At 43.3% G+C, this 25358-nt stretch overlaps 1 protein-coding gene across 2 annotated transcripts in view; it reads left to right on the top strand.

The window, feature by feature from the left end:
• The window catches only part of wdfy3 (WD repeat and FYVE domain containing 3), a 583406-nt gene that overhangs the window by 233224 nt on the left and 324824 nt on the right, over positions 1-25358 (top strand). For both annotated transcript variants that reach the window (XM_085963501.1, XM_085963491.1), the window contains exons 5-7: positions 4014-4175; positions 12308-12500; positions 15613-15799. In XM_085963501.1, coding sequence (XP_085819627.1) covers positions 4014-4175; positions 12308-12500; positions 15613-15799 — 542 coding nt within the window. The remainder of the gene's footprint in view (positions 1-4013; positions 4176-12307; positions 12501-15612; positions 15800-25358) is intronic.

Genomic DNA, 25358 nt, shown 5'->3' with positions numbered 1-25358 from the left:
ATTCACAGTTTCAATAATATGGGGTAGCTCTTTTTTATTTTATATAGTTTAGGAGAACGAGTAAAGTGCTTCATGTAAAGAGTGATTAATACTCTTCTGGGTAGGGCAGTCCAGGAAAAACTTTGGAATCATTCAAAAAATAGGTGCTGTAAAAGGGGTGGGGGTTACTTTAGCCAGTTTTTAACCTGCAATGTTTCATTCGGATTCGAGGGGATGGCTCCTGACATCTGCTAAATCTGGATTTCTTATCCTGGTGGCTGACCTGTCTTTTGTGAGTTTATGTATCTGCCACTGGGATAAAGCTCCTTTTGTGAATTACGTTTGTTTTCTTCCTTCTTGAAATCTCATCTAAGGTGTTGTTGCCTTGATCTGACAGCTCAAGATGACAATCTCTTAGTTACTTCTTTGTTTTCAAGTGGACTTGAAAATTAAATCCATTTTTATGTGGATATTGAGTGAAAGTATTAACCTTTTTATCTGTCTTGTTTTTTGAATGCAATTCAAGCTCTGTGCAAGTTGCCTGTGGCTGTCAAAGTTTTTTGTTCAATGTATCTACCCTATCTTTCTGCCAATAGCTCTTTAAAAAAAAAAAGGATTACCAGAATGATGGGGTTGCATGGCAACTGTTAAGACAGCAGACTCGGAAAGGGGCATATCCTGGTTGTTTTTCTGCGTTCATTTTTAATTTGGGGATTTTATCAGCATTTATCTGAAAAGAGCAGAGCTTAAAGGTAATAGTCAGTGTAGATTTAGAAATAACCAGTCATACCTCACAAATTCTTTTGAGTAGACAGCTAAATTAGACAACCAGGGTAATCTAATGGATGTAACCTTGGGTTTGATCAGGAGGTTAATTGGGTTTGATACAGTGCACAAAGGAGCCATTAATTCAAATTTAAATTTCAATATATTCTTACATGGAAGTCAAAATAGATTCAGGGAATCGGGAAGATCCAGATGGTAGATAAGTTTGCATTTACCTCTCATACAGGACTGTCCAAGTTTTTGTGGACCACATAGGTGCATACTGCAGGAACATAATATATTAGTTAAAGAAGTTAGAGACAAAGGGGTCCATCTTACACTTGAGAGTGAGGGAATGGTGGAGAAACCTAAGAAGTATTTTGTATGAGTCTCTGCAAAGATAACAGTAGGACTGTAGCAGTGCCCAAGGTGGATGTGGAAGAGCCATCACTAATAATAATAATAATCAACTTTATTGTCATTGTTAGTGCACAAGTGCAGTACAACGAAATGTAGGCTTGCGGCTCCCGAGAGTGTACATTTAGATTAAGACATTTAAACATTCAACATTCATTTGGCTTTCATTAACATAAACATAATAAAGTGCATTGGCAGATGTGCAGGCTTTAGAGTTTATTTGTGGAGTTCTGTAGGATGACAGCCCTGGGAAAGAAGCTGTTCCTAAATCTGGTCGTTCGGGTGCGAATGCATCTGTAGCGTCTCCCAGATGGCAGGAGGGCGAACAGACTGTGGCTGGGGTGGGTAGGGTCTTTGATGATGGTCCGTGACCTCCGTAAACAGCGTTTCTGGTATATGTGCTCTATGGTCGGTAGCCGGGTGCCGGTAATGCGTTGGGCAGTTTTGACTACCCGCTGCAGGGCTTTCCGGTCATAGTAGCTACAGCTGCCATACCATACTGTGATACAGTTCGTCAGTTGTGCAGCGGTAAAAGTTAGGGAGGATCAGGGGTGACAGGTTACATCCCTTCAGCCTCCTTAGGAAATATAGGCGCTGCTGGGCCTTCTTCACCAGAGAGGAGGTATTGAGGGACCAGGAGAGGTCTTCCGTGATGTGGACTCCGAGGAACTTAAAGCTGTCCACCCTTTCCACCACAGCCCCATGGATGTGGATGGGGGTGTGACTTCCGCCTTTAGACTTCCTGAAGTCCACAATGATTTCTTTGGTTTTCTTGATGTTGAGGGCCAGGTTGTTATCGGCGCACCACTTCACGAGATGCTGGACCTCCTCCCTGTATTCAAAAGGACACCTTTTTAGAGAGGTTAATAGGACTAAAAATAGAAAAATTATCAAGATGCTATACATCCCAAAATACTGAGATTGTGGAAGAGGTAACAAAGGTATTAACCATAATTTTCAAAAAAATTGGAATTGCACCAAGGGACATGAAGGTTACAAGTGCTGCACCCCAGTTCTAAAGGAGAAAAACATAATTTGGGAAATTATAAAACAGCTATTCTTACCGCAATTATAGGTAAACTCATCCAGCCATAATATGCAATGAAATTAGTGAATATTTAAAAGGCATGGCTAATCAAGAAAAGTCAAGCATGAATTTCTGAAAGGCAGGACATGCTTGACAAACCTAATTGAATTTTTATAGAAAACCAGAGCGTATATATAAAGTGGAATGCAATTAATGTATTTTTGGATTTTCAGAAGGCATTTACTAAAGTGGCACAAAAAAAACCTGTTCTGAGAATTAAGGCATGTGGTAGTTATGGTAAATTAAGCCACATGAATAGAAGGATGGCTAAGAGACAGCAGGCAAAAATAAGCAGTAACTGGATGTTTTTAGGATTGGCAGGATGCGAGTCATGGTGCACCCCAGGACTTTTGTTTTTCATTTGTATAAATGATTTGGAAATGGGCAGGATATCAGAATATTCTGGTTAAAGAGCAGTGGAAGGAAATATACCCTAAATGATTAGACTATTAACAAAGTGGAGGAACGGAGAGATCCAGGGGTTCAAATATATAAATCTTTAACAGTGGAAGTGGAAACAATAAAGGCAACTGAGATTCTGTGTTTTATTCATGGGGGCATTAAATATAAAAACAAAGATATAATGTATCTATACAGGGCTATTTGTTAGACCACAGTTGCAGTATTTCATCCAGTTATGGGCATCCCATTATAGAAAGGGCATAAGAATCAGGGAAAGGTACAGTGAAAATTCACTAGAATGATGGGTTATAAGTTAAGAAGTACGGCTCAAAAATTGGGGCTGTTTGCTTAAACAGAGAAGAATAAGGGGTGATCCAATGGCAATTTTCATAAAAAATAGTCTCAACACAAAGCCCTGGGGCACAGCACTAGCTTCACCATGCCAATTCTATAAAACATTCATTTACTGCTTATTTTTGCTTTCTGACCCTTGGCTATCTCTCTTTATGTGGGTTCATTTACTTTAAATACCACAAACTAAATGGAGAAAATCAAGGGAAGTGTTGGAGTAGGGAAAAAATCAATTTCAAAATTATCAATGGTTTGAATGTTATCTTTTGTTAACTTTCTTTGAATAAGAGTTGCTTGAGTAGAGAGTGGATGCTTCCGCCAGCAGAAGAGAAAATTAAAGGACACGCCAAGTTTCTTGTTCACCAACTATATACTGTGCCTAAGAGTTGTATTTACAAGGGAAGTTTGTTTACCCATCCTCTGAGTTAGTCAACACACAAGAAATCTGCAAAGTTTTTTGGGGAGGAATAAATGTGCAATAAAGTTGCTTTTAGTGGATCAATGCCAAGATGGTGGATGCTGGGGAACTGAGATGAATGACAAAATTCTATGTTTTCAGCAACCAGCCTTGGATATGAAGCATAGGTGGCAGCTCCAGTAGAGAGGCCAACTATTAAAAAGTTCAAGCTTTCATTTTTTTTGGAGTTCTTGCATTTGACAAATACTAAATTGGTGAATGAGAGCCACTTCCTGTGCGTGACTAACAAAAGACAATTGACCCATGCACATAACCTAGACCAAATTAGTTTTACTTCTCCCTAATATAAAATATCTTGCACCTATGTGATGGACTGCTTGCTGTGGTAGTTGAGGAATGACCAGACTTCATTGAGTGAATTAAGTGGATGAAGCCTCAGACCTGTGAATTAGTTGGTAGCTGCTAGCTTTATTGCTTGTGCCACCTTTTGAGTTGTGTGCTTGAAATTCTGATATTGAAAGTGTCAGATAGAGGATCACCATGCTATTTCAATGTAGATAACAATAATCTAATTTCCCTTTTTTTTAAAAACAGAAAACTGTGGACTATATGACTACAATGTCTCTGCCTTCCACGCTAGTTAAATGCCTCTACCTATTCTTCGATCTTCCACATGTGCCTGATGTACCTGGAGGAGCTCAGACAGAGCTACCGCTCAGTGAACGACGGGCACTGTTGCAGAAAGTGTTTGTACAGGTAAAATACTCTTTTTTATGTTTGAGTTTACTTAGAATTTTCCTGAGATTCCTTAATGACATTTTCAGTGCGGCAACTTCACCCAGAACCAACTATCTATCGGCAGTGATCACTGTTTTTAATTAGTAAGCTGAACTGAGTTGAGCCGTATTCCTTAATTGGTGGTTGTAAAATTGGTAATATTGTGATTCTACACAACATGCCCATTAAAAATGTATTTTAATGTCAAGTACAATCACTTCTAATGCCGTTCCATTTCTGACAGTATCATCGTGAGGAGGCTAAATGGATTGACATAAATCAAAGATACAAAAATGTAGTCGTCATAATTTTAGTGGTTCTGTTACCTCTCAAAAGCTACTTACAATTATCCATTGTTTTAGCTTTTAATGTGCAAATGGTTTTCTCTCTTTAAAATGTTATAAGAGGGAGTAACTGGTAGAATAGATGGGGGAGAGCCAGTAGATGTGGTGTACCTGGACTTCCAAAAGGCCTTCGATAAGGTCCCACATAAAAGATTAGCATGGAAAATTGAGGCTCATGGGATAAAGGGGAAAGTTTTGGCGTGGATAGGGAACTGGCTGTCAGATAGAAAACAGAGAGTTGGAATAAACGGCTCATTTTCTGAATGGCAGGCAGTAACAAGTGGGGTACCACAGGGATCTGTCCTGGGCCCCCAGCTGTTCACAATTTACATTAATGACCTGGATCAGGGAGTCGGATGCAGCATTTCCAAATTTGCAGACGACACTAAACTAGGAGGGGGGGTGGGCTCAGAGGAAGAGACCAGGAAGCTCCAGAGCGATTTGGACAGACTGGGCGATTGGGCGGATAAATGGCAGATGCACTATAATGTGGACAAGTGCGAAGTTATCCACCTTGGGTGCAGGAACGGGAGGGCAAATTATTATTTAAATGGCAATAGATTGGGAGAGGGGGAAGTACAGAGAGACCTGGGTGTTCTTGTACACCAGTCACTGAAGGCGAGCATGCAGGTGCAACAGGCGGTCAAGAAGGCAAACGGTATGCTGGCCTTCATAGCAAAAGGGTTAGAATACAGGAACAGGGATACCTTGCTGCAGCTGTACAGGGCACTGGTGAGACCACACCTCGAGTACTGTGTACAGTTTTGGTCGCCTCATCTGAGGAAGGATGTTCTTGCCATGGAGGGGGTGCAGCGGCGATTCACCAGGCTGATACCAGGAATGGCGGGAATGACCTATGAGGAGAGACTATGTAGTTTAGGGATGTACACACTGGAGTTTAGAAGATTGAGAGGGGACCTCATAGAAGTGTATAAAATTCTGACAGGTCTAGACAGACTGGATGCAGAAGGAATGTTTCCCTTGGCGGGTGAGAACAGAACTAGAGGACATAATTTAAGGATAAGGGCTAAACCATTTAGGACAGAGATGAGGGGGAATTTCTTCACTCAGAGAGTGGTGAACCTGTGGAACTCATTGCCACAGAGGGCAGTGTACGCCAGCTCATTAAATATATTTAAGAGGGAATTAGATATATTTCTACGGGCAAAAGGGGTTAAGGGTTACGGAGAGAAGGCGGGGACGGGATACTGAATTAAAGGATCAGCCATGATCTCATCGAATGGCGGAGCAGGCACGAAGGGCCGAATGGCCTACTCCTGCTCCTATCTTCTATGTATGTATCTATGTAAGATGTGTAAAAACATGTACATGTGAAACCAACACAGGTGCCAGCCAACACCTTGGAAAATATTGCAGCAGTGTGTCTGGAACGAGTAAAAATTATGTTCAATCTATATTCAGACAGATGAGACTTTGATTCCCATCCGTCTGGGCTAGAATTGAACTTTGGTCCCAGAGGTGGAAATGCCAGTGTCTAACCTGCTGCACTACCACCCCCCCCCCCCACCCCCGTTCCCAGCTCTAACCTGTGATTTTTTAATACTTCAAAACACTATCTCCAGCAAGCTAAGCCATGCATTGAGATGTGTGTTTCATCCCCATATTGATGGGTTGCCAATTGCACGTGCCTTCCACTGGGGAGTTCAAATTAAAGGAAGAGTCATGCCTTTGCATGCCTCATCATAAACAGCTCATAGTGGCATTGGTGGAATCTTGCGAGCAGGCCAGTCAAATTCCTTGGCCACAATTGTGTAGATTGAGAGCTGGGGAATTGGAAGAAAATAGGATTCATATCCTCCAACAATTAGCAAAAAATGCACATCTGAAGGACTGTAGGTTCATGCTTCTAGGAAAAATAATTTGTATAGATTTGATGGTAAAGATTAAAATGCATGGGATTTTGAACTGAAATTTAAATGCAACTATTTTCCTCAGGAAATTCCTGAGGAACTTTGATTCATCAGTGAGTGAGCATGTGGGTCTGCTTAGATGCTGATATGTTTGAATTTAAGAATATCAGATTTTGATTTAGCTTTCCCCAACAACAATAACAACAACTTGTACTTCTATAGCACCTTTAACGTAGTAAAACGTCCCAAGGTGCTTCACAGGAGTATTATAAAAACATTTTGACACGGAGCAACATAAGGCGAAATTACAGCTGTTGATCAAAAGCTTGGTCAAAGAGGTAAGTTTTAAGGAGCGGTAGAGAGGTTTAGAGAGGGAATTCCAGAGCTTAGGGCCTAGGCAACAGAAGGCACAGCCACCAATGGTGGAGCGATTATAATCAGGGATGCTCAAAAAGAGGCCAGAATTAGAGGAGTGCAGATAGCTCGGAGGGTTGAGGGGTTGGAGAAGATTACAGAGATATGGAGGGGCGAGACTGCGGAGGGATTTGAAAATCGGGATGAGAATTTTAAAATCGAGGCTTTGCTTAACCGGGAGCCAATATAGGTCTGCGAGCACAGGGGAGATGGGTGAACGGGACTTGGTGCAAGTTAGGACACGGGCAGCAGAATAAAAATTCAAAAACGGCAATATTTTTATTTAACAAAACAATTCTTACATCAAGGACATAAAGGAATCTGATAGATATTGGATCTGTTTATAACTTAAAAGATGTTCATGTAACAGCCATTGACGTAAGAAAACTACTAGGCACTTGGTCTAAGTATTAAACAAGGCTTTAATCAACTGTTTTTCAACATGGAGATCTAGATGTGTCCTTCGCTAGTTCCTGTTAAAGAATGTCCTGGGCAAGCTGGGCCCATGCTCGAGTATTTATACTCTCCCTGGACAGCGCCACCAGCAGGCCGCCCAGTATCATTTCATAAGTCATTTCTACATGAATGACAAGATTCATGTCAGCCACAACAGAAATTCAGTACTGCTGGCTACATTTATACTCTGATCATCTTGGATCAATTTGTTTCTGTTATAGTCAAGTCTATAGTTTCAACACTGTTGTACCATTAGGCTATTCTCAATCTTATGTTCAAAAACTAATGCTATTAGCTCAGTAGCAGTTCAAAAATGATATAGGAAACTCTCGTTTAAACGGCACCTAATTATCCGGAATTCTCTAATAACCGGCAAAATTCAGGAGTAGGTTCAGGAACCCAAAGGTAAGTTTTACTGTATTTTTGTGGCTGTGTAACCGGGGTTCTCGTACCTTTTGCCGTGTAACCATGGCTCCTGCACCTCTGGTTGTGTAACCGGGTTACCTGTGGCTGTGTAACCGGGGCTCCAGCACTTGTGGCTGTGTAACCGGGGTTCCTCCTGCACCTCTGGTTGTGTGACCGGGTCCCCTGTACCTGTGGCTATGTAACTGGGGCTCCAGCACTTGTGGCTGTGTCACCAGGGTTCCTGCACCTGTGGTCGTGTAACCAGGGTTCCTGCACCTGTGGCTGTGTAATCGGGGTTCCTGCACCTGTGGCCGTGTAACAGGGACTCCTGGATCTGTGGTCGTGTAACCGGGGCTCCAGCACTTGTGGCCGTGTAACCGGGACTTCTGCACCTGTGGCTGTGTAACCGGGGTTCCTGCACCTGTAGCTGTGTAACAGGGACTCCTGGATCTGTGGCCGTGTACATAAGAACATAAGAAGTAGGAGCAGGAGTAGGCCATACGGCCCCTCGGGCCTGCTCCGCCATTCAATAGGATCATGGCTGATCCGAACCTAGACTTACGTCCACTTCCCTGCCCGCTCCCCGTAACCCCTAATTCCCTTATCAGCTAGGAAACTGTCTATCTCCGTTTTAAATTTATTTAATGTCGCAGCTTCCACAGCTCTCTGAGGTAGCAAATTCCATAGATTTACTACCCTCTGAGTGAAGAAGTTTCTCCTCATCTCAGTTTTGAAAGGGCAGCCACTTATTCTAAGATCCACCCGATCAAGCCCCCTCACAATCTTATATGTTTCGATAAGATCGCCTCTCATTCTTCTGAATTCCAATGAGTAGAGGCCCAACCTACTCAACCTTTCCTCATAAGTCAACCCCCTCATCTCCGGAATCAACCGAGTGAACCTTCTCTGAACTGCCTCGAGAGCAAGGATATCTTTTCTTAAATAAGGAAACCAAAACTGTACGCAGTATTCCCGGTGTGGCCTCACCAGTACCCTGTATAACTGAAGCAAGACTTCCCTGCTTTTATACTCCATCCCCCTTGCAATAAAAGCCAAGATTCCATTGGCCTTCCTGATCACCTGCTGTACCTGCATACTAACCTTCTGTGTTTCATGCACCAGGACCCCCAGATCCCTTTGTACTGTAGCACTTTGCAGTTTCTCTCCATTTAGATAATAACTTGCTCTTTGATTTTTTCTGCCAAAGTGCATAACCTCACACTTTCCAACATTATATTCCATCTGCCAAATTTCTGCCCACTCACTTAGCCTGTCTATGTCCTTTTGCAGGTTTTTTATGTCCTCCTCACTTACTGCTTTCCCTCCCATCTTTGTATCGTCGGCAAACTTGGATACGTTGCACTCGGTCCCTTCCTCCAAATCGTTAATATAGATTGTAAAGAGTTGGGGTCCCAGCACTGACCCCTGTGGAACACCACTAGTCACTGATTGCCAACCCGAGAATGAACCATTTATCCCAACTCTGTTTTCTGTTAGATAGCCAATCTTCCACCCATGCCAGTACATTACCCCAATCCCGTGATTTTTTATCTTGTGCAGTAATCTTTTGTGTGGCACCTTGTCAAATGCCTTTTGGAAGTCCAAATACACCACATCCACTGGTTCCCCTTTATCCACCCTGTTTGTTACGTCCTCAAAGAATTCAAGCAAATTTGTCAAACATGACTTCCCCTTCATAAAACCATGCTGACTCTGTCCGATTAAATTATGCTTATCCAAATGTCCTGTTACTGCTTCCTTAATGGACTCCAACATTTTACCAACCACAGATGTTAGGCTAACTGGTCTATAGTTTCCAGCCTGTTGTCTACTTCCCTTTTTAAATAAGGGCATTACATTAGCAGTTTTCCAATCTGCTGGGACCTTTCCTGAATCCAGGGAGTTTTGGAAAATTACCACTAATGCATCCGCAACCCCTACCGCTACTTCTCTCAAGACCCTAGGATGTAAGCCATCAGGTCATGGGGATTTATCCGCCTTTAGTCCCATTATCTTACCGAGTACCACCTTCTTAGTGATTTTAATCGTGTTAAGCTCCTCCCCCCCCATAGTCCCCTGTTTGTCCAGTGTTGGGATATTTTTAGTGTCCTCTACTGTAAAGACTGATACAAAATATTTGTTAAGAGTTTTTGCCATCTCCATGTTCCCCACCACTAATTTCCCGGTCTCGTCCACTAAGGGACCAACATTCACTTTAGCCACCCTTTTTCTTTTTATATAACTGTAGAAACTCTTGCTATCTGTTTTTATATTTTTTGCTAGTTTACTTTCATAATCTATCTTCCCTTTCTTAATTAATCTTTTAGTTATTCTTTGCTGGCTTTTAAATGCTTCCTAATCTTCTATCCTCCCACTAGATTTGGCTACTTTATATGCCCTTGTTTTCAGTCCGATACTATCCTTTATTACTTTACTTAGCCACGGATGGCTGTCTTATCTTTTACGCCCCTTTTTCCTCAGTGGAATATATTTTTCTTGAAAGTTGTGAAATATCTCCTTGAATGTACACCACTGCTCCTGTACCATCTTACACTTTAATCTCTTTTCCCAGTCCACTTTAGTCAACTCTGCTCTCATACCTTCATAGTCTCCTTTATTTAAGCTTAGTACGCTGGTTTGAGATCCAACTCTCTCACCCTCCAACTGAATTTGGAATTCAACCATGTTATGGTCACTCATTCCAAGGGGATCCTTTACTAGGACATTTTTTATTAATCCTGTCTCATTACACAGGACCAGATCTAAGATTGCCTGCCCCCTGGTTGGTTCAGTAACAGACTGCTCAAGGAACCCGTCCCTAATGCACTCTATGAACTCTTCCTCAAGGCTGCCCTGCCCAATTTGATTTGTCCAGTCAATATGAAAGTTAAAATCCCCCATGATTATAGCTGTTCCCTTATTGCAAGCCCCAACTATTTCCTGATTTATACTCCAACCAACAGAGTTGCAACTGTTAGGAGGCCTATAGACTACGCCCACTAGTGACTTTTTCCCCTTATTATTCCTTATCTCCACCCAAACTGTTTCACTATCCTGATCCTTTGACCCAATATCATTTCTCACTATTGCAGTGATTCCATCCTTTATCAACATAGCCACCCCACCTCCCTTTCCTTCCTGTCTGTCCTTCCTAATTGTCAAATACCCCTGGATGTTTAGTTCCCAGTCATGGTCACCTTGCAGCCATGTTTCTGTAATGGCCACCAGATCATACCCATGTGTAGTTATTTGTACCGTCAACTCGTCTATTTTGTTACGAATGCTGCGTGCATTCAGATAAAGAACTTTTAAATATGTTTTGTGACAATTTATTCCTGCTTTTACCCCCTTTACTACTTTACCTTTATACATTCTGTCCCTTCCTGACACGCTCTGGTTTTTAATTCCCCCACTGCTACCTTGCTCTATTGCCTTCTCCGGTGACATTTTTATTTTTTGCTCCCTTGAAACCTCCCCCCGCTAATCAGTTTAAAGCCCTCTCTCTACAGCCCTAGTTATTCGATTCACCAGGATTCTAGTCCCAGCACTGGCCAAGTGAAATCCGTCCCAACGGAACAGCTCTCTCCTGTCCCAGTACTGGTGCCAGTGTCCCAAGAAGCAAAACCCATTTCTCCCACACCAGTCTTTGAGCCACGCCTTTAACACTCTGATTTTATTTACCCTAGCCAAATTTGCTCGTGGCTCAGGTAGTAATCCAGAGATTATTACCCTTGTGGTTCTGTTTTTTAATTTGGCCCCTAGCTGCTCATACTCCCTCAGCAGAACCTCTTCTTGTCCTATCTATGTTGTTGGTACCAACATGGACCACGACAACTGGATCCTCCCCCTCCCACTCCAAGTTTCTCTCCAGCCCAGAGGAGATGTCCTTAACCCTGGCACCAGGCAGGCAACACAGCCTTCGGGACTCTCGCTCTCGGCTGCAAAGAACCCTATCCCCCTAATGATACCATCACCTACCACTACAACATTTCTTTTTACTCCCCCCACTTGAATGGCCCCTCGTTCCACGGTGCTGTGGCCAGGTTGCTCATCCTCCCTGCAGTCCCCGTTCCTGTCCTCACAGGGAGTAAGAGCCTCAAACCTGTTGGACAAGAGCAAGGGCTGCGGCTCCTCCAACACTACCTCCTGGATCCCCGTACCTGCCTCACTCATAGTCACACCCTCCTGTCCCTGACGGGGGCTCCTGTACCTGTGGCTGTGTAACAGGGACTCCTGCACAAGTGGCTGTGTAACCGGGGGTTCCTGCACCTGTGGCCGTGTAACAGGGACTCCTGCACCTGTGGCCGTGTAACAGGGATTCCTGGATCTGTGGCTGTGTAACGGGGCTCTCGTACCTCACCTCTCCGTTATCCGGAATTTTTAATCAACCGGCATCATCCCGGTCCCGTAGGTGCCGGATACCAACGAGTTTCCTGTACCATGATTGTGAATGATCTTTGCTGACTGTATGATGCATTACTCTTTTTTTTTGTAGCATGCATCAGCCATTGGTTCCTAAAGATTAGCATGATTATCCAAAGGCTGACAAGTTCACCAACATGATATAAAATAAATATGGTCACTGGGTTTGGTATTTGAATTTGTGATTCTTTTTTGTTAGATCTTGGTGAAACTCTGCAACTATGTGTCACCAGCAGAAGAGCTGGCCCAGAAAGATGACCTCCAGCTTCTGTTCAGTGCTATAACCTCCTGGTGTCCTCCCCATAATATCCTCTGGAGAAAGAGTGCAGGAGAGGTACTAATGACCATATCTCGCCATGGACTCAGTCTCAATGTCGTCAAATACATTCATGGTGGGTACCTGCAACATCCTTCCATCACCATTCCCATTATCATTTTTATGTGTTTTTGTACTTACAGTAGCATATTGATTGTCAAAGAATCTTAAAATTTTCGGCGCAGAAGATCATTCAACCTATCTTGCCAGTGCCAGCTCCACATGCCAGCTAATTCCATTTCATTGCTTTTCCCCCAATAACCTTTAATATTTTTCTTGAAGTTTTTACTTAATTTTTCTTAAATTTCAATTGACACTGTTTCAATTGCCACTTGTGATAATACTGTCTATATTCTAATGACCCTTTGCATAAGAAAAGTCTTTTAACTTCCTCCTTTATGTTCTAGTACTAATCCTCTTTGCTACCGATTACACTTACTATTAGATCCTCTTAAACTTTTCTTTGCTGTAATGAATATTGGATGTTTAACTTAAAAGACGGTTTATGTAACAGCCTCGACAGACATTAGGCACTGAATTGAAGATTTGCCTTCAAGTATTGCTAGCTACATTTACCATCAGTTTTTCTTAGAATCATAGAATGATACAACACAGAAGGAGCCCATTCTGCCCATTGTCCTTGTGCTGGCTCTTTGAAAGTTATCCAATTAGTCTCATTCCCCTGACCTTTCCACATAGTCCTGCAATTTTTCCCCATCAAGTATTTATCCAATTCCCATAGCAAGTTATCATTGAATCTGCTTCAACCACCCTTTCAGGCAGTGCATTCCAGATTATCATAACTCCCTGCGTAAAAAAAAATTCTCCTCATCTCGGCTCTGGTTCTTTTGCCAGTTACCTCAAACCTGTGTTCTCTGGTTACTGACCATTCTGCCACTGGAAACAGTTTCTCTTTATTTACTCTATCAAAACTCATGATTTTGAGTACCTCTAAATCTCCCTTTAACCCCCTCTGCTCCAAGGAGAACAATCCCAGCTTCTCTAGTCTCTTCACATAATTCTGAAGTTCCACATCCCTGATACTATTCTAGTAAATCTCCAGTAGCGCCTGCCTCATTTATAAATATAGCCGGTCATCCCTGATATGATCCTAGTTATCCTTTCCATGGCTCCATGAAGTTGAAACAGACCTAGACATCTTAATAGACTTGATGCAAAGCAGCAATTGACAAAGCTAATCGGATGTTAAACTATATAGCCAGAATCATAAATTACAAGTCAGAGGAAGGCGTGATTAAACTGTATAATATGCCGGCCAGAGCACAACTTATGTACTGTGTCCACTTCTGGTCACTGAGACACGTTCAAGCGTTAGAGACAGTGCAGAGTGCATGAGCTGATCCTGCGTGTCAGAGGTTTGAATTATGAGGATGGATTGAAGAAACATGGACTTTTAAGCCTTGAAAGGAGACCTCTTTGAGGCGATCTTCTAGAAGTACATAAGATAGTTAACAGTATGGAAAAAGTGAATGTGGAAAGTTACTTTAAAGCAAGTTGTGAGAGTAGGACCTGGGAACACAGATTCCAATTAGTAAAAGGCAAATTTAGGAATATTATCATCAAGTTCTTCAAACACACTGATCAATACTGGGAATGGACTTTCAGAAAGAATCATGAAAACCTGAAATTATATAAGAACCAAATGGATACTGAAATAGGGCGGGGGAATTTAAGGTATTTCTGGATAAAGGAATTAAAATTGGTCTAATGGTCTCCCTCATTCATAGTTATCTTGTGATCTTGAGGATTTCACTTTCACTTGCCTCTTTTTGACATCCTGGCTTGGGTTTCCTTTTTTATTTTTATGTTTGCTCACTAGAAAAATTTCTGATTCAAGACAATAATTTTAAGTCTTTGATTACCCACACAACAACCAGAAATATGCTATCTACAAGTACGGTATTTATAGGCTCAGAAATTGATTTTGAGATGTGAAATGTAAAAAGAAACACTACCCTATATAAACTAAAATATAAATAATTTGTTTTCATTATTTCACTAATTCTAGTAACGATGCGCATTGACTTTTGTACCTGGAGTGCTGGTTTTTACTAAAGACCTTGTGATCGATCAGGAGGTGGCCTTGAAATCACTCCATGATCTGTTGTTTAAAATGCACATTGTTTCACTCTTGTGTGTTGATTTTTTTTTCCTAAGTTGGTCAGTTTTTACGTTGACAAAAGCTGTTGATGCAGACACCGAATGCTCACATCTCCATATCCTTTTTTGCCTGATAATGAGCGCATTTCATGATTAACGGTTGCGATGTCACTGCCATAGGTTGATCCAGACGTAATCTACAGTTGATCAATTGGACCTTCTGCATCTAATGTGTATTATGAATTACCCAGTACACTGTGCATTTTGTACTTAATAAAGAGTAAATAAGTGTTTGCTGAAAATATGTATATGAAGAAGTCTTCCCTTTAACTTCAGCTGGCAATTCAGTCAGTTTAGTATGGGTTGTGCCATAAGTAAAGGCATTTTATCCAAACAAAATCTAACATCTGGTAAGCAATTTAGAAATCTGCATGCCTTTGTCAAAACTAGGCATTAAAGATATTTTTGTAATCTTGGTACAGTATATAGTTACTTTCCTTAAATCGGTAAAATATTACTGAATTGAACGTGTAATGGAATGTGGTGACTAATTTTATTGATCTTTCTACAAAAAAGTATCCCTTGTCTTATAAATTTATTTTGATTAAATTGCAGTAAAGTATGACTGAAAACATCTTAACATTAAAAAAAAATACCCCAACACTGTATGTGTGGGGGTGTCTACACCTGTCGGGTTACAAACAACACTGGTGGTATCTTTTAAATATCGATCCATTAAATACGGCTTTTAAATCTGTTGCCTAGCTTGAAGTCATACCTCTTAAACTGCAACCAAATTTTTTTTTAATTGTCTGCATTAAATAGCAATACAGGTCCAGAAAATGTCAACCTATAGGATGATCTCAATCAAAGTCTTTTTTTTAAATTCTGTAAGAATTACATTTTAATTTGAATGCTAGTTGAGGAGCCTGCTTGAATTTAAAAAAAATTAATTTGTTCAGTTTTTCACATTTTTCTAGGAACTGCAGGGAGTGAAGAATTTATAGGGGGAATGCACAATGGCAACTTTCCGAACTGCTTATACTGATCTGCTTTTTTTTTTATAGAAAAAGAATGTGTGGCCACTTGTATCCAGAACATGCAGCAATCAGAAGATCTTTTACCCCTGGAAATTGTTGAAATGTTTGCTGGACTGTCCTGCTTTCTTAAAGACTCCAGTGATATATCACAAGTACTCTTGGATGATTTTAGGTCCTGCCAAGGTTACCAATTCCTCTGTGATCTTCTGCTCAGGTAAGTGCAGGACATAATTACTGCTTTGTTCAGGCATTGTCATCCGTTGTGGTTAGCACCATAATTTTAAGGTATCTGGCTCATTGTCTGTGTAATTGTACACTGTGACCACTGCAGTCCTGTTTCTGTCTTCATACTTAATGGCATTTAAGTTCATATAGGGTAACAGATATGTATTTTTTGGTGGTGGGAGAGTAAAGAATTTTGAATCGAAACGAAATTGTGAGGATCTCCCGAGAGACTATGTATGACGGGTCTTGAGGAGAGCAATGGTTTATTTAATTTATTTCACCTTTTCTTTCTTATTAAAATAAGACTGAATGGACCAAAAATTGGCTTGCACCCCCTTTGGGGCAATAACTTTTAGCGCCCCGAAGAAGTTAGCGCCCCCCCGCGCCCGAAATTGAATGCTAGCGCCCCAAACAGGAGGCAGGGCGCTACTGGAAGCGCTCCCCCTCCCTCTTTGGGTGTTCGCATTAAATATCGCAGTGTTACATGCGCCAGCGCCATGTGCGTCGGCACATAGCGCCACGGTACTGCAGGCCTCCCTCCCGTGATTAAAGGGGAGGGGCCTAGTGCTGCATGCACCAGGGCCCTGCTGGACCACTGGGGAGCGGGGTGCCGACAAAGGAGCCCAGCCCTCAAGAGGAGTGCCGGGCTGACCGATCACAGCCGGCACCTGCAAGAGGTGGCAGGTACTGGCAGGCGGCCCAAAAAAATGGCTGCCCGGTACCCGCCCTTTAATTTACGCTGCCCCGGCTGCAAAAACGCCACCCTGACCCTGTCTGACATAGCGTCCGGCGGTAGGTCAGGTTGGCACGAGCCAAGTTTGCGGGCGGGGCCCGAGCGGGATGCTACCGTATACCACCGCCGCCCCTAACCTCCCACTGAATTTTGCGGGTGGTGTTAGCAGCATCGCGCTTGGGTGCCAAGTGCTTTGCGCCGCTGAATTTTTCCCCCAATGTGTTTATCAAGTAAAACTAAAGAGGATTGTAGTAACTAGAGTGAAGCTACAGAGATGGAGGAGATTGAACGATGATCCTAGTTCAGAGATAATAGGGGGGCCTACAGTCAATTTATTTAAAACCACTGTTTTCGAAGGACACAATTGCTGTTATTGCAGTGCAATTTATCTGGTTGAACTGTACAAACATCAACCCCATTTAAAAACAAGGGTGAGACCAGTTGGCAGAAATCAGTATGTACCTTGCTTTGCTAAAACCATTATTTTTTTCACTATCATTGTCAATAAAATTTCTGCATGCTACTATCTCGGCACGGCCTCTGAGTTGGACTTTACCATAATACATTACTTAAATATATACATTTGTTTTAATAAATCCTGTTAAAGGTTATCATATGGTGAACTACTTCTCCCTTCCCAGTATTGTGCATTTGGGTGTTGTTCAGCAGTAATAGTCTGCTGCATGAAGCTGGGAGTGGCATTTCTTTCCTTATGGCTGGTGATGTTGAATTTGGCAGTAAATTCGGATCTTTGGTATGTAGTAACTGCAATGAATATTCATATTAGTTCCTAACTAACAAATAATATAGTATTTGGTGCCCAAATACAGTACTCCATTGATTTTAGTGCCACCACTCCTGCATCTCAGTGGCATCTTAAAAATCTGATCCTCTTGTTATCAGATTTATAAGATGCTGAAAGATTGTATCACAGAGTGGTGGGATAAGGGTCTGTACTTCTGATCCGTTCTTTTAGGTCACATTCATTGTTAGGCAGGATCAGTCGAGGAATAAGGAATAAAAAGAGGGAGTTTTATCAATTTTTAAAAGAAATTGTGGTAGGTTGGGCAGTTCCAACATCTGTACACAGGGTGGGTCGAATCTGAGTTTGTGGCTGTGATTCTTTACTGAATAAGTTTTTGATCCCCGCTATTTGCATTGTTAAGAGAGACCAATGGAGGTCAGAAACCTACCCACAGAGCGGAAGGTAGAGCCAACCTAGGTTGGTCTTGCACAACTCCTAATAAGTGGGCATAGCGTGGCATCGATATATCTTGGAAGCAGATTGTCCTCTTTTCCAGAGGAATGGTGCATGGCATGGAAGAACCATCAATACTGGAAGGGAAAACTGAGAGGCAAGTTAGCCTGAACGATATGAAAGGGTGTACTAAAGTTCTCCCCTCCACCTTAGCACTTGTAATCCCCATTAAAAATAACATGCTATTGTTTTTGGCAGAAGACAAGTGATCCATCTACTCTTCCAAATCCCCCCTCAGGTTTCATATTGTAATTTTAGAACTAATAACCCTGAATCTTATTTACCAACAAAAAAATGGAAATTGGCCATGATATTCTGTTCCACTTCCCCTGTTGGTAATCTATTCCACATTTCTGCCATCCTCCTCTTATGACTGCTTTAACTTTAAACTATATCCTCTATTCCTTGAATCTTATGCCAAACAGAAGAACTTTCTTGTATTGTCTTTTGCTTTACCCCTGAAAATTGTAAAGACCGCCCCCCCCCCCCCCCCCATCAAGTTCCTCCACTTCTCAAGAAAGTATAGTCCCAGGATAGACAATCATGCCTCCATTACAACAGTGACTCCACTTCAAAAGTACTTCATTGGCTGTAAAGTGCTTTGAGACGTCGTGAAAGGTGCTATATAAATGCAAGTCTTGCTTTCTTTCTCAGAAACTAGCTCTCAAGTTCAGAAAACAGCCTCATAGCTTTCCTCTGGATTCGCTCCAGTAACTCTTTCACTTTTTATCTCACTTATACAGAAAAGATAATGTGGTATGCCAAATATGGTGGTCTCAAAACCAGATATTACTTCAACATCACCTCCTTTTAACTTGCAAGTCACACCCCTAGCTATACATTCTAACATTCTATTTGCTTTGTTGACTTGCTGTGAACACTGATGGTTTTAATGACCTATCCATCAAAATCTCTATATCTCTTTCCTGCTCTATTACCTAAAGACATTGGGCCAAATATTCCGATCCCTATGGGTGGGTAAGCACTGTGTACCCACCCGTAGGGACATTAGAAATGCCGGTTTCAGGCATGCACTGCGCATGCGCTGGAAACCGGCATTTTCCGATCTGTCAAGAATGCTCTTGACAGACCCTCCGGCTGCCCGGGAGAAGGGCCTCTGCGGGCGGATAGTTCCGCTTTTTGGAGACCTTCCGCCCGCAGAAAACACTTACAGTTCTTGCACTTGGTAAAAGCAGGCCTTAACGCCTGCTTTTACCAGGATAAGAGTTGAAAAAAAGTAAAAAAAAAAAAATTAAAAAAAATTCCACTGATTTATCATTTAAAAATACTTTAAAGAAAGGTAAGTTTATTTTTAGCCCTGTTTAAAAACTTTAAATATTTTTTTCAAAAATGTAAATTTTTGTTTAAAATAGTTAATTTATGTAATTTCAAGTCATTTTAAAAATGTGATTTAAAAAAAAAAAAAAAATTATTTGAAGTTTTACTATGTTTTGGGGGTGATCTCCATTCATATATTTGACAGGTCTTCCTGTCAAATATATGAAGGGAGATTCCCTTCTCTGATTGGCTCCCCATGGCCCACGTGATCCCAGGGATGCTGCGAACTACCTGCGCCTCTGGGATACATGGGCCCCGCACACCGGCAGTTTGGCGAGGCCCAGCAATGGAACTCTGCGCCTCCCGGGAGCCCTCCGGTAAGGGCACAGATTTTTCCAGATCGCAGCCCTCTGCCCGCGGGAGGCCTGCGATCGGAATATTTGGGCCATTACCATTTAATATGTGCTTCACATTCTTGCTGCTTCTTAAACCTGTGCCTTTACAATAACCTGTGTTGAATTCCATCTGCCATTTCTCTGTTCATTGACCTAGCCTGTCTAGACCCCTTTGATCATTGGCTGGTCACTGCAATTAATTTGATTATATGCACACCTAGTCACATTGGCCACCATTCCGTTCTTTACAAAAATTAGAAAATACAGTGGCCACAACACTGAACCCTGTGGGATAACACTAGCAGCTAGCTTCCACATTGAGATCTCCCCACATTCTATGACTCTCTTCCTACCTTCCAGGAATGTACTAATCAAGCCTAATGCTTTACCATCTACCCCATGCTATGCACCTTGTGAATTAGTCTGTTATATGGGACAGTGTCAAACCGCCTCATTTTTACCTACCAGATCTGTAACCTCTTCAAACAAGCCATTAAATTTGTCAGGATGTGACATGCTCCTTTTGAACCCTTGCTAACTCGAATTACCCTGCCCTTCCAGATTATCCTTAATGGTATTTCTCATTCAAGTCTCAAACACTTTCCTCAAAATTTGAAGTTAGGTTCTTAGGTCTATAATTTGACAGTTCATCTATCACTTTTTTTTAAAAGAACCATTAGGGTCACTTTTGCTATTTAGCAATCTGTTGAGATGTTCCCAGATTCCAGTGAGCTGTGAAAGTTTTAATCAAGATAATCTTCAATTTCTTCATCCAACTCCATGAGCACTCTCCGATGGAAGCTTAACAGATCAGCCGCATTCTAACAAGTATAGCTGAAGGGGAGAGGAATGGGATTCTACGATCAGGCACATGTCGGATTTGGACTGTCTGAGGTGCCAGCTTCTCTGAAGATCAGGGATGCTGTTGTGGAAGGCACACAGGCTTTCCTGTAACCTATGCCACTGAATTGGCTCAGTGGGAAAATGAGAATAAGGATAACTCCTAATAGGTAGGAACTACTGAGGGCAGTTTTTGGTTCTCTACCATCACGTATTTCAGCGTGAACGGGGCGGTAGTGTAAAGAAAATCTTTAAGTAAACTTAGTACTGACTTTCTACCCGATGTGATTTTCAAGTTGGCTTCGATTTAGGCAGTAAGGGTTCCTGCTGTATACAGGTGGGTGTTGTGTATGCACCTTTAAGGGAATAACTGGTTTTAGACTGCAGTACCGGCAGTGACCACCCCTGTATAAAAGGCCCTAGCAGGCTTCTGTATTTCAGTCTGACGTTGCCTCCTGTTCAGTAAAGTACCTGTTAAACCGTTCTCCCGAAGTCCGTGTATTATTGAGGCGCGGACTTTACAGTGGCGACGAGTAAGTTTGAACTCCCCTGCAGTGTGGCATCATCTCACGGGGATTTCGCCCTGAGAGGAGGGTTCTGGAAGGTCGTAGTTTGAACAACGGGCGTCGACTGAGGGCAACCGCCCAAAGAATTCATCGGTGTTCGGAGAATTGCGGGAGAGACTGTGGAGAGCTGTGCTTGGCTCCCCAGTTAAGGTGTTCCAGCAAATCGTGCTGGTAGCAGGTAGCGCGCTGACCCTTCCGGACTGCGGCTGGCTCAAGCTCGATCGAGTGGCTCTACAAAACGGGCCGCGCAGCGTCGCCAGGAAAAGAAAACAAAACAGAGAGAGGGTGGAGCGCACAGGGCGCGGTCGGTGCTCAAGAACAGGGCAGCGGAGAGAAACTAAATGGGGGGGAAGGAAAGCGAGACGCGCCAAAGCTGCGGGTCGCCTCCATTACCCCGTAGAACGCTAGGAGCAGCGTGGCAGCAAGGGGAAGAAGCAGAAGCGCGGGAGGCGCCATTTTATCCCGTTGGGGAAGAAGCAAAAGCGCGGGAGGCGCCATTTTAAATCACCCAAGATGCCGAAAAGTGGCAGTATCACTGCTTTCGACAACGAGGTAGAAGACTGGACCACGTATGTGGAAAGAATTGAAGTGTACTGCAAGGCAAATGAGGTGGCCGATGGAAAGAGGGCGTCGGTATTATTAAATCTGATGGGTGCAAGTACGTACGGCCTATTGCGGAATTGAATTACCCCAGCTAAACCAATGGAGAAAAGTTTTGAGGAGATTGTTCATATCTTACAGGGACACCTAAGCCCTACACCACTGCTGATAGCAGAAAGATTCAAGTTCCATAAAAGAAACCAGCACAAAGATGAGAGCAATGCTGACTATCTTACGGAACTACGCAAGTTATCGAAGCACTGCCAGTTCGGAGCAGGACTGGCAGACACCTTACAGGATAAGTTTGTCTGCGGGCTCCAGAGTGAAGGAACCCAGAAACGACTACTTTCAAAAAGGACCTGACGCTAGAACAGGCTTTCAGCGTGGCAGTATCCTACGAAGCAGCAGCATGGGGAGCTGCGGAAATACAACAGAAACCACAAGAATACAGCGCTAACGAAATGGCGTATGGAGCAGAAAAGTGCTATCGCTGCGGCAGAACAACCCATGAGCAGAAGGACTGCTGGTTTAAAGACAAAATATGCAGGCAATGCGGGAAAATGGGACATATAGCAAGAGTCTGCAGGTCGGGAAAGAAAACCAACACGACAAGAACTACTAAGGAACAGTACAGGAAAGTAAAGAAACTGACAGACAGTAGTTCAGAAGATCAGGAGAGTGATAAGGACTCCGGGAGCAGGAGACTAAGTTGTCTAAAGTTACACAACGTGATCGCAAAGGAAGATCACTGAACCATTTGGGTCACCCTCATGATAGCAGGGTCCCAAGTAAAGATGGAATTGGACACAGGATCAGCCCTAACTGTCATGAATCGACGAGACTATGAGCGGCTATTCTCACACATACCCTTAAAGGACACGTCCATTGTATTGAAGACATACACGGGGCAAAAGGTCTACCCCAGAGGAAAAATAAGGGTGCCAGTTGAATATAACAGAAAGGAAACACAGAAACTATACATGTATATACTACGAGATGGAGGACCACCATTATTGGGACGTGAATGGATCCGAAAAATACAATTGGATTGGCATTCCATTCTGGCACTAACTGTGACTGACAAAAAGGATGATGACGTCGCACCTGGACATCTGTCACAAATTCTATCTGACGCGCAAGAGGTGTTCCAACAAGGACTTGGGACTCTAAAAGGAGTAAAGGCAACCATAAAGATTGAGGATAACGCAACCCCAAAATTTTTCAAGGCCAGACCGGTGCCATACGCGATCCGCCCAGCCGTGGAAGCTGAACTGGAGAGTCTGGAGCGTTCAGGGGTGCTGTCTAAGGTGGACTGGAGCGAGTGGGCCACACCGATCATTCCTGTAATGAAGAAAGCATTGAGCAGCACGCCTGGGGAGCCAAGGAAGGTTCGCATCTGTGGGGACTTCAAGGTGACTGTGAACCCAGTCCGCGGATAGAAGATATTTTCGCCTCCCTATCTGGAGGGAAACGTTTTACAAAGATTGATCTGGCTCAAGCGTATCTACAAATGGAGGTGGAAGAAGCATCTAGGAAATACCTCACGATAAACACTCACAAAGGCCTTTACCAGTACAATCGACTGGTATTCGGGGTAGCATCGGCCCCGGCTGTTTGGCAGAGGGTAATGGAACAAGTCCTGCAAGGGATCCCGGGGACCCAGTGTTATTTGGACGACATCCTGGTTACGGGCGAAAATGACAATGAACACCTTGTCAACCTGGAACAGGTGCTCACGAGATTGCAGGAATATGGGCTACGAGCCAACCGCCCCAAATGCGAGTTCTTCAGGAGACAAATCTCGTATTGTGGCCACATGATTGATGAGGAAGGGTTGCATAAGTCGCCGGACAAGATTGAGGCTGTAGTCAAGGCTCCTGCACCGGAAAATGTGTCGCAACTGAGGTCGTTCCTCGGGTTGGTGAACTACGACCATAAGTTCTTGCCAAATTTATCTACAATTCTGCACCCACTGAACGCCCTGCTTCAAACTGGTGTAACATGGAAATGGAGTGATGAGTGTAAGCGTGCCTTTCAGGAATGTAAATGCCTAATCACTTCAAAAGAAGTATTGGCCCACTACAACCCAACACTACCGATTCGGTTGGCATGTGATGTGTCACCTTACGGCATTGGAGCGGTGCTGTCACACAAATTCCGTGACGGTTCAGAGAGGCCAATAGCCTTTGCATCGCGCTCGCTAACCTCAGCCGAGCGTAACTACGCCCAGATTGACAGGGAGGCCCTCAGCCTGGTGTGGGGGGTGAAGAAGTTCAATCACTATCTGCACGGGCAGAAATTCACCCTACTGACTGATCATCAACCCCTGGTCTCAATTTTTAACCCAAAGAAGGGCGTTCCGGTGATGACGGCGCAACGGCTGCAAAGATGGTCACTTTTTCTAGGGGCACATCAGTATGACATAGAGTACAAAGGTAAGAAACAGCATGGAAACGCTGATGGGCTGTCGCACCTACCGTTGCCTACGGCGGAAGAAGCACCTGCAGTGGACCCGGTGGAGATATTCCATGCGACCATAGTCGAATGTTTGCCTGTTACAAACGCAAGTATTGAGAAGGAAACCCGAAATGACCCGACACTCTCTCGGGTCTATGATTTGACAGTGAAGGGATGGCCAGCATATGGCGACTCACTGTTGCCAGCATTCTCGCCAAGGAGTGAACAGCTGTCAGTGTGCCGGGGGACCTTGATGTGTGGATCCCGAGTGGTAATTCCACCCAAGTTGAGAGATAGAGTGCTCAATGAGCTTCACAAGGGTCATTTGGGAGGGGTAAAAATGAAGAGCCTAGCCAGGGCGTTTGTGTGGTGGCTGGGAATCGATAAAGAAATCGAGGATATGACCAAGAGACGCACAGGATGCCAGAAGGTCCAAAACGCTCCACCACAGGCCCCGCTACATCCATGGGAGTGGCCCTCATCTCCATGGCACCGGGTACACATTGATTTCGCTGGTCCATTTATGGACTCAATGTTTCTAATCGCTGTGGACGCCCATTCGAAATGGCCAGAGGTCATTAAAATGTCCTCCACCACCACGGAGAAAACTATTGCAGTCCTAAGGACCATCTTCGCCAGGAATGGGTTGCCAGAACAGATTTGCTCCGACAATGGCCCACAGTTTGTGTCTGAGGATTTCCGGAGGTTCCTGAAGAATAATGGGGTGAAACATTACACATCTGCCCCATATCATCCAGCCACAAATGGATTGGCTGAGAGGTTTGTTCAGACCTTTAAAAAGGCCATCAAGGCAATGTATAATGACGACATACCACTACAACACAAGGTGGATAATTTCTTGTTTGCTTACCGGAATGCGACACATGCAGTAACCAACCAAACTCCTGCCGTACTGTTTTTTCAACCGGAGACTAAGATGTCGCTTGGATTTGCTCAAACCAAACATAAGACGAGATGTTGAGGATAAGCAGTTCCAGCACATAAATGAGAAGCCAACCAGGAGCTTCACGATAGGGCAACCAGTCTTGGCCCGCGACTACCGAACAGAAAAATGGCAGCCAGGAACGATATGCACACAGCAGGGACCACTAATGTACATAGTGGACGTTGGAGAGAGCATCGTGAGACGCCATGCTGACCAGATTCTAGAGTCACAGGAACAAGCCAAACCTATACCACAAGCATGTGCACCTGGTAATGAGCCCGAAGTACAGATTGCGTCTACCTCAGAAGCAGGGGTATTGGAAGCTGACGAACCAACCAATGACAATGAGCCAGAATCGACTCCACCGCAAGAACAGGATACTCGAGAAAGGCGCTATCCAGTCAGGATCAGGAAGCCTCCTCAAAGACTGAACTTATAAATGACTATTTCAGTTGATGTATATAGTACCGAGAAA

This window comes from Somniosus microcephalus, chromosome 2 (assembly GCF_052327205.1).
Source record: "Somniosus microcephalus isolate GS21.2 chromosome 2, FLI_Smic_1.0, whole genome shotgun sequence".
NCBI lineage: Eukaryota > Metazoa > Chordata > Chondrichthyes > Squaliformes > Somniosidae > Somniosus > Somniosus microcephalus.
The sequence above is the reverse complement of the archived record's forward strand: the minus strand, read 5'-3'. Positions and strand labels throughout refer to the sequence as shown.